This window comes from Uranotaenia lowii, chromosome 2 (genome assembly GCF_029784155.1).
Source record: "Uranotaenia lowii strain MFRU-FL chromosome 2, ASM2978415v1, whole genome shotgun sequence".
In the NCBI taxonomy this organism is placed as follows: domain Eukaryota; kingdom Metazoa; phylum Arthropoda; class Insecta; order Diptera; family Culicidae; genus Uranotaenia; species Uranotaenia lowii.
The window spans coordinates 429776273-429790939 of NC_073692.1; the positions used below are offsets into that span (position 1 = coordinate 429776273).

Here is a 14667-nt window from a genome sequence, read left to right on the forward strand (position 1 = left end):
GGGGTGAATGATTGAATAAGTGACTGGCGGAAGTTCCCGGAGTGGTTTGTGCTTTGTTTCAGAATGCTGAAACCTGGTTGGGGATCGGAGTGCAGAAGAAATCTAAACGACAGCCTGTCCGGACTAGAGGTAAATATTTCTAATAGAAAACAACCAACACTCGTTTGGTGAGATCGAACCTTTTCTATTATTTCAAACGTTTATATTGTATAATTTTACTAATGCACAACAATGTAAAGAAACTAGTGTAAGTTATCCATATCAAGCGTTTGGTAGGGAACACCCTTTATTCCTTCCCATGTTCCAAAATCTTTTGCGTTACCACATGGTTATCCTGGCCGTGATTATCTCTGCAATGCATGTTTTATTTAACAGAGATTAGGGTACTTCTGCTCAAAATGCCCTTCTGGGTAGAACGCCAACGACTATATTTTGAAAGATTTTGAAGATTTGCGAAGTTTTTAGGAAATTCTTTTTACACAAATGTGTTCTTAAAATCAATAACTTGTAATTAAATTAAAAAAAAAACATTATATTCAATTGAAAGTGAAAAGCAATCAAATTAAATTTTAAGCTAGCTTTTCATCACAGGCTTTTACGCCAAGGTGATTGCTTAAGACATCCTCATCATTGCCTTCGTTGGTTGTTCAAAAAATATATTTAAATTATCAATTGATGAAAAACTATTGTAAAATTTGTGTTTTCTGTTAAATTGAAAATTTATTAAACTTTAAATATCCAATCAAAATGCCCTCATCTAAATGTGAACAAATCACCCTCCTCTCGAGGTAAAATGTAAACAAAACAACGTGTTTTATTCTAGATATTGAAGTAGCGGAAAACTGTACACGACGCACAAGAGGGGTATTATTTTTCGAAAATAGGCCAACTTATGGCTACGAAAGATGTTTTTCTTCATTTTTGTTGCGAAGAACAAGCTTTTCTATCATTTCTTAGGTGAAAATTTCGTAAAAAAAGACTTCAATTCTTAGAAACAGTAGAATAAACCGAATCTGCATGAAACTTGTAATTTTTCATGAATAATATTTAAGATTTTATGGCAAACCAGACAGCGCAGTCTAATAAAATTTCAGCTTTTCTTTTTTCCAATCGTATGCTCCTTCGGATGATTATAAATATTTTTTATATTACATTTAATTTTCACAATTTTTTACTGAAAACAATCATATCAAAATTGGGACAGACGGCGTGCCAGACCACGTGTTTTATATAAATTTAGAATGATGTTAACTTTTGAGAAAAATCAAATATCAAAGTGAAATGACATTCTCTTTATTTGCTGACTTCAATTCTTAGAAACAGTAGAATAAACCGAATCTGCATGAAACTTGTAATTTTTCATGAATAATATTTAAGATTTTATGGCAAACCAGACAGCGCAGTCTAATAAAATTTCAGCTTTTCTTTTTTCCAATCGTATGCTCCTTCGGATGATTATAAATATTTTTTATATTACATTTAATTTTCACAATTTTTTACTGAAAACAATCATATCAAAATTGGAACAGAATGCGTGCCAGACCACGTGTTTTATATAAATTTAGAATGATGTTAACTTTTGAAAAAAATCGAATATCAAAGTGAAATGACATTCTCTTTATTTGCTGACTTCCAAATTACGATAACAACGCATAATTATATCAAATTTCGTCGTTTTTTCAAGTTTTAAAGGTGCACTAATATTTGCCGCGATATCAGCCAAGAAATTGAATTTCGTTGCCTACTTGAAGGCCTTTTACCTATAAGGATATCAAAAAGTATATTTCAAAAAGCTAAACTTTCGATACGTTTAGTAGGGGGAAGTCGTCTACTACCGGACACTTAAGGTTTTTAAGCAATAACTTCAAAAATAGATTTTTGTAAATATTAGTTCCTCTATTGATTTGAGTATCAATATTATAATCACTTAACTATATTAGAAAAAAATTAATTTACAACATATTCATGCGGTAAGAGAAATCATTTCATGTAAATTTTCACTCATTTCCAAAAGTGTTGTCTATGGCCGGACACTACGAATTACTTCACCAAAGTTGTCACCAATGGCACAAAAACGTAGCAAAATGGCTGAATTCACTTGCACAGGTCTTGTGAATATATGTTTTCCAATACTGAACGTTCTATGAAGCCAGTCATAAAAGTTTTTTTTAACAAACCAGAATGAAACATTTGTTTCGAAAAAACAAGAGAAAAATTGTCTATGACCGGACAGCAAAATCTTAAGTTTCTCAGAGGACCAAAATAGTTTCGTTATTCTTCTGCTAACCATTTGGGGGTGCTATAGAGATGAAAAAATGAAAGTTTCAAATTAAAAACATCTATCATTTTGAATATTTTCTTGTCCGGTCATAGACAACAATTTGGTGTCCGGTCATAGAGAAATCGCACTTTTTTCATTTTCCTAATATTTCGATTGAACTTCCGTTTTGTTATCTTATATCTACTGTGGTCGAAAGATAACTAATCAACGATGTCGTTCATGTGCAGTTCAAATTTTACAAGCCGAAAAAACTGACCTCAATACAAATGCAAAGTTTAGGCGATCCTCTCCGTACTACTAGGCAAAAGCTTTAGATGCTTATCATTGGTTTACCTTTTCAGATTGGATTACCATATTTCTAACACCATATCAGGCTACCATTTACTTTATTTTCATAGCGTTAAAACATTATTAGGATATTGTGTTTTCGAAAAACTATGTTGTCCGGCCATAGGCGATGTCCGGCCATAGACGACTTCCCCCTAATAATCAATGAGTTTTCGTCAAAGTATTTCTGACAAGCCTTCCGGTATAATGCGTTCTGTCTACTAATTTCGGCGTTCTACCCCACGGTATGTTCTCTAACTGATTAAGTTTTCAACAAAAATATCATCACAATTGAGTTTTTATCGTTATTTTTCTCTCTAGTAAGACGTAAAATAAATCCCAGAATCCTCGTAAACGTTTAATTGGGTTCATACATAATTTTTAGCGCTGTTAATGGCGTTAGTTCTTAACTGGTGCGTTCTGTACAGTTTTCTCTACAATTTTCCATGAATACAGACCGATTAGCAAAATGATATATTAGACACGAACGACATGAAAGTGTTAAAGTGTCTCTAATCAAGCAAAAAAAAAAAAAAATTATATATCGATCTTCCCCTTTGCTTAGTTCTAAATTATCAAAAGAATGCATAATAATTGTAACTTTTGATCGGGTTTGAGTGCAAAACGTGCGATGAAAATTGAATCGGTTCACTTAATTTGTCGCCAACAGCAGCAGAAAAAATTCTTTAAAACCAACACAGTGTCATTTCCCTTAGCAGGTGCATATTTCCCGGAATACCCTACGTTGAAACGAAAAATGAAGGACGCAAGTCGTATCATTTTCCAGAATGCTTACATGTTTTGGCTATGTTTGTAAGAAAAAAAAAAGAAATTGAACAAATACATAATTGATGTTATAGGCTATGAGAGCTAAATCTTGCGCTTTCTTGCATTCTTCCGATAGGTACGATCAAGGTGTCGGATAACGCGAAACTGGTGTAGGGGAAAAGTTCATATAACGCCCCATGTGGCTAATACGCGCCACTCTTGTTTTGAAGAATCTGACACATTTTAAGCCTGCAAAATATTACCAATTTGTTTTAAATGCTGTGATTGGTCGTGGCAAGTATGAATTTTTCCTTAAAATGCCCCTGTGTCGTGATAATTTCACAATTTAGGTTTTTCTTCGTTTCGATCTAAATTTCAAAACACTTTCAATAAGGTGTCACCAAGCAGAGAAAAACGAATAAGACAATATTTTCTGACACATCGATAGAGGAGAATCTAAATTATGATTTTATGCTAAAAAATCATACTGAACTCGCTAAGGTATGCTTTTCATGGGTATGTTCTATCACGGCCCATGCGCTCTTTATAACGCGCCAATCGTAGTAGGCTGAAGATAGCATTAATTTTTCAAAAAGGCCAATTTTCATTGAAAATTAACAAAAAGTCTAAAACCATATTTTGAGCGTTAATTCAGCCCAAATAATCTATTTTCATTTTTTGTTAAATTTCTATTAGTCCATTTTGATTTTCTTTTCAGTCAAAGTTTCTGTAAGTATTGGTGTGTTTTCGGTCTTCGGCTGCTCTCGGGTGTGTTCGGCTGCTAGGCGCGTAGTGGATACACAGCGGCGCGTATTCGCAACACAGTTGCGTTCTGTGGCTTTGAATATGGTTTTTAAAAATCATGTTTTTGAAGAAACTATAGCAATTTAAGTAATGAAAAATCATAGGAATTTGTAGAAAACACTTTTCTTCAACGGTTACACCCATTTTTAACACAATTTGTACGTGGAATACATAGAAAATCAGCGATTCGTTTAGGTGGCGCATAATAGAGCATGTTCCCCTAGTTTTCGTCGCTTTAGAAAGAAATAAAATTTATGTATGTATTGGTTGGCACTTTGGTAGGTAGTTTTTCCAACTTTTATACGATCATTCCATAATGTATATGGAAGATATACAAACAGCATAAGAATATAGCTACAAAAATGTTTGCTGGGAATTCACGTATGCTCCGCTCATCTCAATAAACAAAGTAAAAATCCCGTTATTAAATCCGTCTATACCAATGGTAGAAACAATTTTTCATCAGACTTTTTTGGCAAGTCGGTCATAAGTTGTTATTTGGTAGTGTTTGAAGGGTCGCAAGCGTCCCGCGTGGAACTTTTATTTTAAAGTAAAACATTGTCAAAGTTTAATTTCCTCACATGTTAGCAATATTTTGCAAAAGATTTTTTCCAGCATTAGGGAAAACAACTGATTTTGGATTAATTCCGCAGTACCGCGAATCATTCCCCAGTACGTTTATCAGAGCCCTTTCGAATACTGGGTGTCCATTCAGGTCTTTGATTTAAAAATTGTTTCAGAGTTTCATTTCTATAAATTATCTCTGAATCTAGAGGCTGCCCATGAAGACGACAACCTGAAGTAGCTCCGCATCCACAGATACAGGAAGCCAACACTAAACACTGACGGAAAATACATCTGGGGAGTCTTTCGAAGTTAGACGGGATTTAACGTCGCAAAAGTTCCGGAAATGATAATGATGATCATGCATTCAGATTGAGGAATTTTTTCATTTCTTATCCCTATAAAATTGAGAACGCTGGATCGCTTTTTTCTCAAAATGTCCCGCTTTTTTCATGGAAAATTTTACAAAATCCACTGAATCACACTGGAATAATCCAAACTTTATTCTCAATTACAATTCATTAGTTCGACACAAAAAATATTTCAAATACCTACGTCTTTTTTCTCAAAACAAGCAACACAATACACAATTTTTCTCGAATACGTTTTTTCTTCAGAATAAGCATTAATTTTTCAGATTTTACATAAGCCAATACTCAGTAGCCCTAAAGTTACAATAACATTCTTATTCAGTTAGACGTTCTTGAAGCACGTTCAACCAATACAATTCTAGAAAACTTTGGTATGAATAAAATATTGTTTGAGTTGCTTCAAAATTATTAAATTTTTCAATCTATCGACAGAATCTTAGTTAAATTGCATTTTATGCACTACCATTTTCGACTCAATTGTCCAATTTTATATTTAGTGACGGAAGTTTGCTTGAGTTTTCAAACTATTAAAACAAATTTGAAATACATTTGTTATTGCACAAAGGTTTTTTAGGCGATATTAAATCCGCCGTTAACACTTAAAATATTTCTCTCAAATAATGTGTAAATTGGCGAGAACCGTATAAAAATAACTACGTTTATGGCAAAAACCGTGTAAATAGAAATCATGTTAAAAACTGAGCAAAATAAATCCACGTTCAAAAAAACCTTAGTGTACTTTCTATGAATAAGCTTGGCTGATGATATACGTACAATTTTGGCAATACAATTAAGGGGGGGGGGGGGGGGGAAGGATCTAACACTTTCAAAAAATCGATTTTTTTATTTTTTTATTTTCTTATGTTGTGTCAAATGTTGTGTCAAATTTTCAAGTCAATTGAAGCAAAACTGTAGAAGTTATAGGCCTTTATCTCCTCCTATCTAATACTGCAAGAAAGCAAGAGCAGAAATTTCAAACGCGTTTTTCTCGAAAGCACATTTTTAAAGTCCGTGGACATCGTCATTTGAAAACTACTAATCCGATTATTTTCAAATTTGGAACATTTTTTTTTTTTTTTTTTTTTTGGTTCTTTTATTCTCAGGGATTTTAAACCAAGTAGGTTTATTCATCCCGACGTTGAGCGTTTCAAGTAGTCTTTTGACTTCTGTGTTTCTGATTTCGGTGTTCAGTTATAGTTGGTGGATGAGGTTCGATGCTTTGAGAAAACTGATCAATTTTTTCTCCTCGTCAGGGCAGGGGGCGAGGATTTGGCGGAGAGATGTAGTTAAGGAACAGGATGATCTGAGAGCTTGGTATGTCGAACAGGAGGTAAGTATATGTTTGATCGTGATTTGAACGTTGCATGATGGACATGTGGGAGGATCGTCTTTAGTTATAAGGTGTAGATGAGTGAGTCGGGTATGTCCGATCCTGATTCTGGTTAGTGCTCTCCTTTCTGTTGGGCTGGGTCGGTCATTCCAAGTCTCGGTTGTATTCTTAATTTCCCGAAGTTTGGCTTGCACATTCTCAGACCACTCAATGGCCCAGGCGTTGAGTATTTTGCTCTTCATGTGGAGCGTTGCGTCCGGTTGGGGAATGCAGTGGATTGAAGATGGGAGGTTGGTGCCTTCGGATGCTAAGCGATCAGCTACTTCGTTGCCCGGTATCCCTGTGTGTCCAGGTATCCAGCAAAATGTGATGTTTCGGTGGGGGGCTTTATTGGAAATGGCATAGATCCATGGGTGTTTGACGTTACCAGCGGCTATGGCTGATAGGACGCTTGCAGAGTCGGAGAAGATGACGGAGTCAGACTCCGATCTTTCGGTGGCGTCAAGTAGAGCAAATGCTTCGGCACTGAAGACGGTACATGCTTCGGGGAGGCCATGGCTCCTACGAGAGACTCCGTCGTAGATGCCGCAGCCGACCTTCCCACAGTTCCTTTTGGACCCGTCGGTGTAGACATGTGGATGGCGGTTATATTTGGTCTGTACCAGTTGATTAAATTGTGGTAGGACCGTTGATCTGGGGTCACCTGCTCGGATGCCATCTAAACCAAGTTCGAAAAAATGCCATCAACAAAATCAACATCCTGCGAATCCTCACCAACAAGACCAGTCTCGCCCACCGCGAATCACTATTCCGTTTCCTGCATGGATGGCTGATACCATCCATACTGTACGGCATTGGTTTTGTAAGTAGGGCATCTGAAGTTATGCTAACCAAATTGGAGCCACTATACAATAACTGCGTACGACTCATAAGCTCTGCTTTTCGCACGAGCCCGATACCCTCACTCATGGCTGAGAGCGGACAGCTCCCTTTCCGATTCCTCGTGGCAAAGCACCTATCGTCCAAAGCCATTCGCTCAATGGCAAACGGACGGAATAACGACTCACCAATGGTGAAAAGAACGAACAGCTTCTTGCTCCAAACAGTTGGTGACACTCTCCCCACCATATGTATCAGACCGGGGCCCAAGGTGCTAGACTGGAACGATAAACCACCCAAAGTTGACATGTCCCTTAAATTTGGAACATATTTTCTACGTATAAAATACCAGACCCCAACGTTTTTCTTTTTTGTTTTTTTTTTAATTTTTTTTAATTTTTTTTAATTTTTTTAATTTTTAATTTTTTAATTTTTTTGTAAATGTTTACCGCTACCGGCGAAGATAATAATGGAATCCCTACTTACATTATCTACGGCAATCGTTCAAGTTCCCCTCGGTAAAACGGCCCGTCATTCTTTTACCAAAATATTATCACGGTTGCACGAATTAAATTCACTTTTTCACAAAAGTTATCACGCAAAACTTTGAAAATAAAGCCGTACGTAAACAAACTTCCAATCCTGCCTGAAATATTTCAAGGCCGTTTCCAAATTTGACTACCAGGGGTCTCTGTAATCGATAAGTGGCTAGCCACGTGTTTTGAACGCAGTCGCGCGCCAATGATGGATTGATTGAAATCCTCTAAAGGAAACCAGATGCAGGTTTCAAACTTTAAAGAAATGTTTAACTAACTAATTGAACGAAGATTTCTTACATATCTGCAGTTAATATCGCTAAGTAAGATTTGGCTTGGTAAAACCACGTTAAAAGCTATGAAAATGTATGTAACTTTTGATGCAAAAAGTTTATCGACAGAACTCACTGCAAATTTCTTTTAAATAATTCTCACAAAACAGAATTCCTAATTAAGCCTTTTGTTTTTTTTTTGCTTTGCCAATTAGGAGATAATAATGATTAGAACCTCGCTTATTTTTCAATCGAAAGGCTTTAAATTATTTATGAAGCGTAAACGTTTCCGTGGCGGCGACGGCGGCGTCGTTGTGATTCATCGTTTTCAATCAAAGTTTTTCCAACAACGAAAACATTGATGAGAAGAAAACAACGAAAGAAACAAAAAGACACCATCAACTATTATAGACACCTATCAGGTGTTTTTGTAGAGCGTCCTAGCCTCTATAGGCTTCTAGTCCGGCCTAACCTATTGGAGGATGTTCGCATAACACCACACCGTTAATGTTTCTGTTTGCTGTGGGTGAATCAAGGGGGAGGGGGGGGGGGGACGTGTTCCAGTAAACGTGACCAAACCATGCAACCCGTATTTGGTGGGTATAGTGGAAGACGTTAAACGTTACGCAATAGTTTTCAGTCCGGCCTAACATTTTCAAGAATAAACTCAGTACAGCCCTAGTATATATGCTTCAAGCGCTGATCAAGATCTGTTTTTTTTTTGGCTTTTCTAACAAATGGGGGAGGGAAGTTGACGTTACACCTAATCGCAAGTTTTACGTTAGATACCTATCTCTGTTGGAAATAAATGGGGCACCCACCCAGTCACATCGCGACGTACACACTCCGACGCTCTCCGACAGTGATGGTGGCCGAGGCCGTCAATTGTCGGAACACGTGTTCCGTCGATTGTACGTACACGGTGTCCGTTTTGTGGCATCCATCCATAGCTAGGAAAGGACGGAAGGCCCTGGCAATTGTCTTCTGCTTAATCTTACAATGAAGGACGAGAACGACCTCACCAACAACAACAACAACACCATCACCGCAATGAGAATGGAACATGTGCAACAGTTTTTTTTTCTCCCTCGTAGTCCAGTTTTAGTTCCGAACGATTGCTGGTGTCTTTAGGCTATGAGTGTAAGTATGTATATGGTAGTAAAGTAAGAAGAAGGGTTTACCTCGAGGACCTTTAGACTGTATACTAGAGCGCAACCGGACAGAGGGCGCATCGGGTGCTACTAAGAGGGCCTTTCATGTGGTAAGTCTTGTCTTGGGATTGAGGAGTAGAGTGTAGGAGATACGTGAACCGAGAAAAAGAAATCACATTCCTAGGGGTGGGACTAGGTGGAACAATAGCGCATTTTCATATTAAAGGATGATGGTATAAAACACCTTTGACACTTTGTGTGATGTAATTCAATATAAACAAAATCTACTAGTTGCTGCATATGTTTTTGTCGTTTTCGATTAAAGTTTTGCTTGTTTGTTGGCAAAATTAGTGGTTTGTGTCACAAAAAACGAACGTGTGAGAAAACATCTGCGAGAGTTGCAAGTCAGTGAGGTTTTTTTGCTTTTTGGATTAGACTAGGTTGGTTGCGAATCTGTGGATATTTTTTGTTCTGTTTTTCTTTAGTGATTTGGTAGAGTGTCAACGTTCCTTCCAGGTAGTTACAAGAGGTTTGGCATTCTAAATAACATACAATATACACATGCATGCACGCACATCCTAGCTTTCGATTGCAAAGATAGCTTCATCGTAATCATCGTCGGGCGTTTAGCTCACACAGGTGGTCACTCTCAAATTGATTTCACTAGATTCAACAATATGCGCTTATTCTTTTTGTTGGGTTATCAATGGAAAAAGGCCGGTTCTCTGATTTTTTCCTCATCTCAATAAACTCGACAAGTTAGACAGACAAGTTAGAAATCACAAAAGTATCCTAAGGCGAGAAGGTCGGTTTGCTTTTTTTTTGTTTCGAAATTATTTTGATAGGGCAGAAAAAAGTTATCAAAATGAAATCACTGATGAACACAGAAATTGAACCGGTAGAGAACTATATCTATTAGAGAAGAAGGAACAATCAATGTGGTAGGCAGTAATGGTGAGATATAAATTGTTCACGTTTCATAACCATCAAAGATATACGTTAAGCACGGCAAAGAGATTAGCAATACTTAATGGAAAAAAATAAAGGGTACAACAAAGAGAAAGAAGGAGAACCATTCGAAGGGATTCATTGATCAAGATTGTTTTGCCATTGAATTTGGAAAGAAATATTTTTTAAAAAAATTAAAAAAAAACATTACGAGTAAAAACGAGGGGTAAAAAATCGTATCTAATAGTAAAACACAAAGAAACGGAAACAAAGGGAGTTCGTGTGAGTAGAATACGGATTTCTGTTACTAAACCGAAAGAGGGGTTAACCATACAACAAATCAAACTGGCTTTTGTTTTATTTTTTGGTAGTACTCAACTACTTTAATCTTTTATTATACGTTAATCACTTAAAGGCGAAAGATAAAATGTTACAAATAAATAAAAAACAACGTCAACAAATTAAACTTTATGTGTGCTTGTTCCTTGATCTTTCTTTTTCCATCAAAACTTAGCTCTATATAGTTTTCTTTTTAAACGTTCACGATCAATTCAAATAGCTCTACTAGTGTGTTGTCTCTCATTCTTAGTGTTTATCGTCAAACATTATTATATCTTGAAAAAAAGTTCACTTTTAAATCTTAACACTTATTAAGTTGTTGGTCAATGTTACTGATAACTATCCTTACTTAATCGTTCTTATGGCGAAGTTTTGTTTCTCTATTCTTCATATTATTGTTTTTATTCATCTAAGTTGATAGAGTTGACATTAATCGCTTTCAAATGTGTATATTTTCGTATCTTTCTTTCTTATCCAAAATCGTGTGTGTTTGTTTTTTCTTGTGTGTCTTGCTTTTTGTGAGTGTGTAAGTGTGTTGTGTATTAATGGGATTATCACCTTAGTATTCACAAAGTCTATCAACTAGGTTGATTTACACAGCTTCAAGCTGGTCGTCCGATTACTAGTTTTTTTTTTCAAAATAAAATTGGACTTAGCCAAGGGAGGAGCGTTTTGGCAAACTGATATTGGCACTTTGCGAAACTCACGCACACACATCATCTACAAAATATATGTAAAGTAACGTCGTCTAAGATCGCGAAGCCGTTGTCTGTTGCCGGATTACAAACCGGTAGTTGGAGTCATAAAACTGTTCCGACTCGAATGAATTCTTAAAGTAGCTGTATTACCAAGAGGTATCATTTACTTTTAAATGCCGATTTTTATGAGTGTATCTTTACAAGCAATGAAGAAACCGAAGAAACTGCACATTCAGCATCAATCATAGTAACCCATAATTCAGTAGAAAAAATATGACAGCAGAATTCTAAACGTGATGGAGAAAAACCAACATCTTGGACAATTATCAAAGCATCAGAAGAAAGAAAGCCCGATTTCCGAAGAGAGTCGACTTCGAGCTAAAAGAAGCTTTAAAAAGGTTCAAAGGATATTGAAGATAAAGAGCGGAGGAAAAGTGACTGATGAGGGATGATTGAACTCCACCGGATGTTTACTATCACACAAGAAGGCTTTCTGCGAACATCAGCTAGCAATTGGCAAACCTGTAAACGAGTCACAAGATCTGGTGCGACTCTAGTGGCGGTCACGAGAAACTATTGCAAATGCCGTGGAACTTCCCTAATACCGTATTCGATTTTGTTGGTGCACTACCAGTAGTGCACTATTTGTCTTCGTGTTCGTTTTTAAAGGGCGAACACGAAAATCACCAAGGCATAACTTTTTTACCATTGGGTAAAAATCAACCAAATTTTGCACACTTTCTCATTGATGTGTAATGTTTACATGCTGTCAAACTCAAAGTCGTGTTTTTCGATGCAACGAAAATGGAGGCGAACCAACGCGAGTCGAGAGAACAAATTCTTTCCAAACACCTGTAATTTCCTGACCTGGCGCACCGGCAATTGGGAAAATGATGAACATTCACCACTCAGCCGTCTCCAGAGTATTCCAGAAGGTGTCAGGAGCGGTTGACGTTGGACCACGACAAAGGAGCTGGAAGATAACAGAGACCAGAGAGCAAAAATACGGATTGAAAGGTGAAGCGGATGATTAAAGCAAATCCCAACGTCTCAAGCCGTGATTTGGCTAAAAAGATCGGCATGTCACAGAGCTACGTCCAGAATGCAAAGAAGGTAGCTAGACTACATATATAAAAGGTACAGAATTCTTAGCCGTCACTTTAGAGAGTGACACAAAGTAAAGAAAAGAAAAAAGGTACAGAATTTCCCAAAACGCGATGAGGAGCAACAATCGACGGCTAAAACTGGAGCACGGAAGCTCTACGAGAAGATGCTGACAAAATATGGCTGCTGTGTGATGGACGAAGAAACGTAAATAAAAGCCGATTTTAAGCAAATTCCGGGGTTGGAGTTTTTCACCGCCAAGAGCAAGTTCGATGTGGACGACAAATTTAAGAAGTTCGCCTCCAAATATCTCGTTGGGCAGGCCTTGTGGTTGGGTTGCTCTTGTGGACTGAGGAGTGAGCCTTTCGTGACAAAAAGCACAGTAAATGGCGAGATCTACAAATCTGAGTGCCTCGAGAAGCGCCTTTTGCAGCAGCACGACAAAGCTCCGCTATTTTGGCCAGATTTGGCATCATGCCACTTTTCTAAAAGTGTCCTTAAGTGGTATGAGGCTAATTCTGTCCATTTTGTTCCAAAGGACATGAACCTGCCAAACTGTCCGGAGCTGCGGTGGAGCAGTACTGGGCAATAATGAAGCGGGAACTCCGGAAGAGCGAGAAGGACATGTTAATAAAATGTAAAAAAAAAACGAATTCCGGGATCTGAAGCGCCTCTAGTAACCGTCAGAAGAAACAAATGGAAGCACCGTGAAACTACGCTGGCCAGGACATGTTGCGAGAATGTCGGCCGACTGTCCTGCGAAACATGTGTTCGCTGCGAATCATATAGGAACGAGACGAGCAGGGGCGCAAAGAGCGAGGTGGTTAGACCAAGTGGGGCGTTATTTGGCGGATGTGGGATGTCCAAGAAATTAGAAAACGGTTGCCATGGATCGAGTAAATTGGAGAAATACCGTGAAACGGCCCTAGAACATTCTTGTGTGATTTGACAAAAAATATTTTCAAGTCATGCAGTACAGTATGAAAAATAGTTCTTGTTCGAGGTGGCTTCAGAAGTGTTTGTTCAATCGTACGAAGACAGGGGGAATTCCATGAGTCTGCGGAATTCAACACGGAACTAAAAACTTCGGGCTGATCATGAGTAATTAGGTGATTGCCTTCTTCAGTTCTGGAATTCGGACTTTTCTTGTGGAGACCCAAAGTACCCTTCGTATTTCTTTTTTCTCCAAATGGCAGGTGTATAAGACAAAAACGATGGGGTTCAGATAGACCATAAATAGGGGGCTTGAAGATCTGTCTCATCACGAACGATTGTAGTCACGGGATTTCAACCTCTCTCTTGGAGAACCAACAAGACTTACTTGTGTTATTTTTTTTTTCAAATTAAGATCTGTATGACCAACTAGGATAAGGTTCAGAAAGACCATGAATTGACGGAATCAGACGGAGCCACGAAGATCTTCCTGGTCAAGAACGCATAGACTCTCTGCACTCACAGAATCTAGACTTAGTTCGTGGATAACCAATGTTAAAACAGCTCAGTTCACAACATTGTTAAGGCTGTTTTGAGTTAAGACTTGTTGGTCTCAACAGTCCCTACGAGTCAAAACAATCAGGTAGATCAAACTAAAACCAAAAATTTATTTCAACTAAAATTTTCCAACAAAAAACAATAACATTAGTAATTCTATTTATTTACTGCATAGGTTCGTTAGGTTTTTTTTTCGTTTTGAGATTACTAAATTGAAAACACTATTCTATTGAAACAGAACAGGATCAGCAGCCCAATGGGGATGTTTAGGTTGAAGATCCCGGCGATAATACTTCATTTAGTGTCCGGTACGGTAGAATTCATTCGAGTCAGAACGCTCCATTGCACTCACATTTGTTGAGTAACGATTTTTGTCCACAGCGCACACGCGATAGTAAGGTAACCTAAGTTAAGTGGTCCTCTGGTGTTAAGCGGTATTTTCATTCAGATTTCTCCTTCTGTGTATGTGTGTATGTGAGGTTGTCTGTCTTTGTGACTATTTCTCGAAGTGGATCCGTGGGTTGATGGTTGTTTGGGTATGTGTTTGTATTACAATTTTTTTCTGTGAATGAGTGTGTGACTCTGGAGATTTCTTCGCACTGCTCACAACAACCCTAATATATAGCCTAGTTAGTCAATCCTGGTAGTCCTACATATTCGGGTAGAAAAAATAATAGTTTTGTTTTAGGAAAAAATATAAGCAAATAATACTACGGTGCCGAAAATAAAACAATTAAAAAAAAAAACTAAACATACACAAAGGCATTTTCTTGACTTATAAACAAACACTTAAAGACGATAAAT

At 37.4% G+C, this 14667-nt stretch overlaps 1 protein-coding gene across 23 annotated transcripts in view; it reads right to left on the reverse strand.

Annotated features, from left to right (window-relative positions):
- Positions 1–14667, reverse strand: part of LOC129745373 (plasma membrane calcium-transporting ATPase 1-like) — a 139105-nt gene that overhangs the window by 26357 nt on the left and 98081 nt on the right. For 4 of the 23 annotated variants that reach the window (XM_055738425.1, XM_055738427.1, XM_055738422.1 and 1 more), the window contains one exon: positions 14011–14512. The exons of the other annotated variants lie outside the window; for them this stretch is intronic. In XM_055738425.1, the coding sequence (XP_055594400.1) occupies positions 14490–14512 (23 nt within the window). In that variant the 3' untranslated portion in view covers positions 14011–14489. Of the gene's footprint in view, positions 1–14010; positions 14513–14667 lie in introns of those variants that run through there. 23 annotated transcript variants of the gene reach the window in all.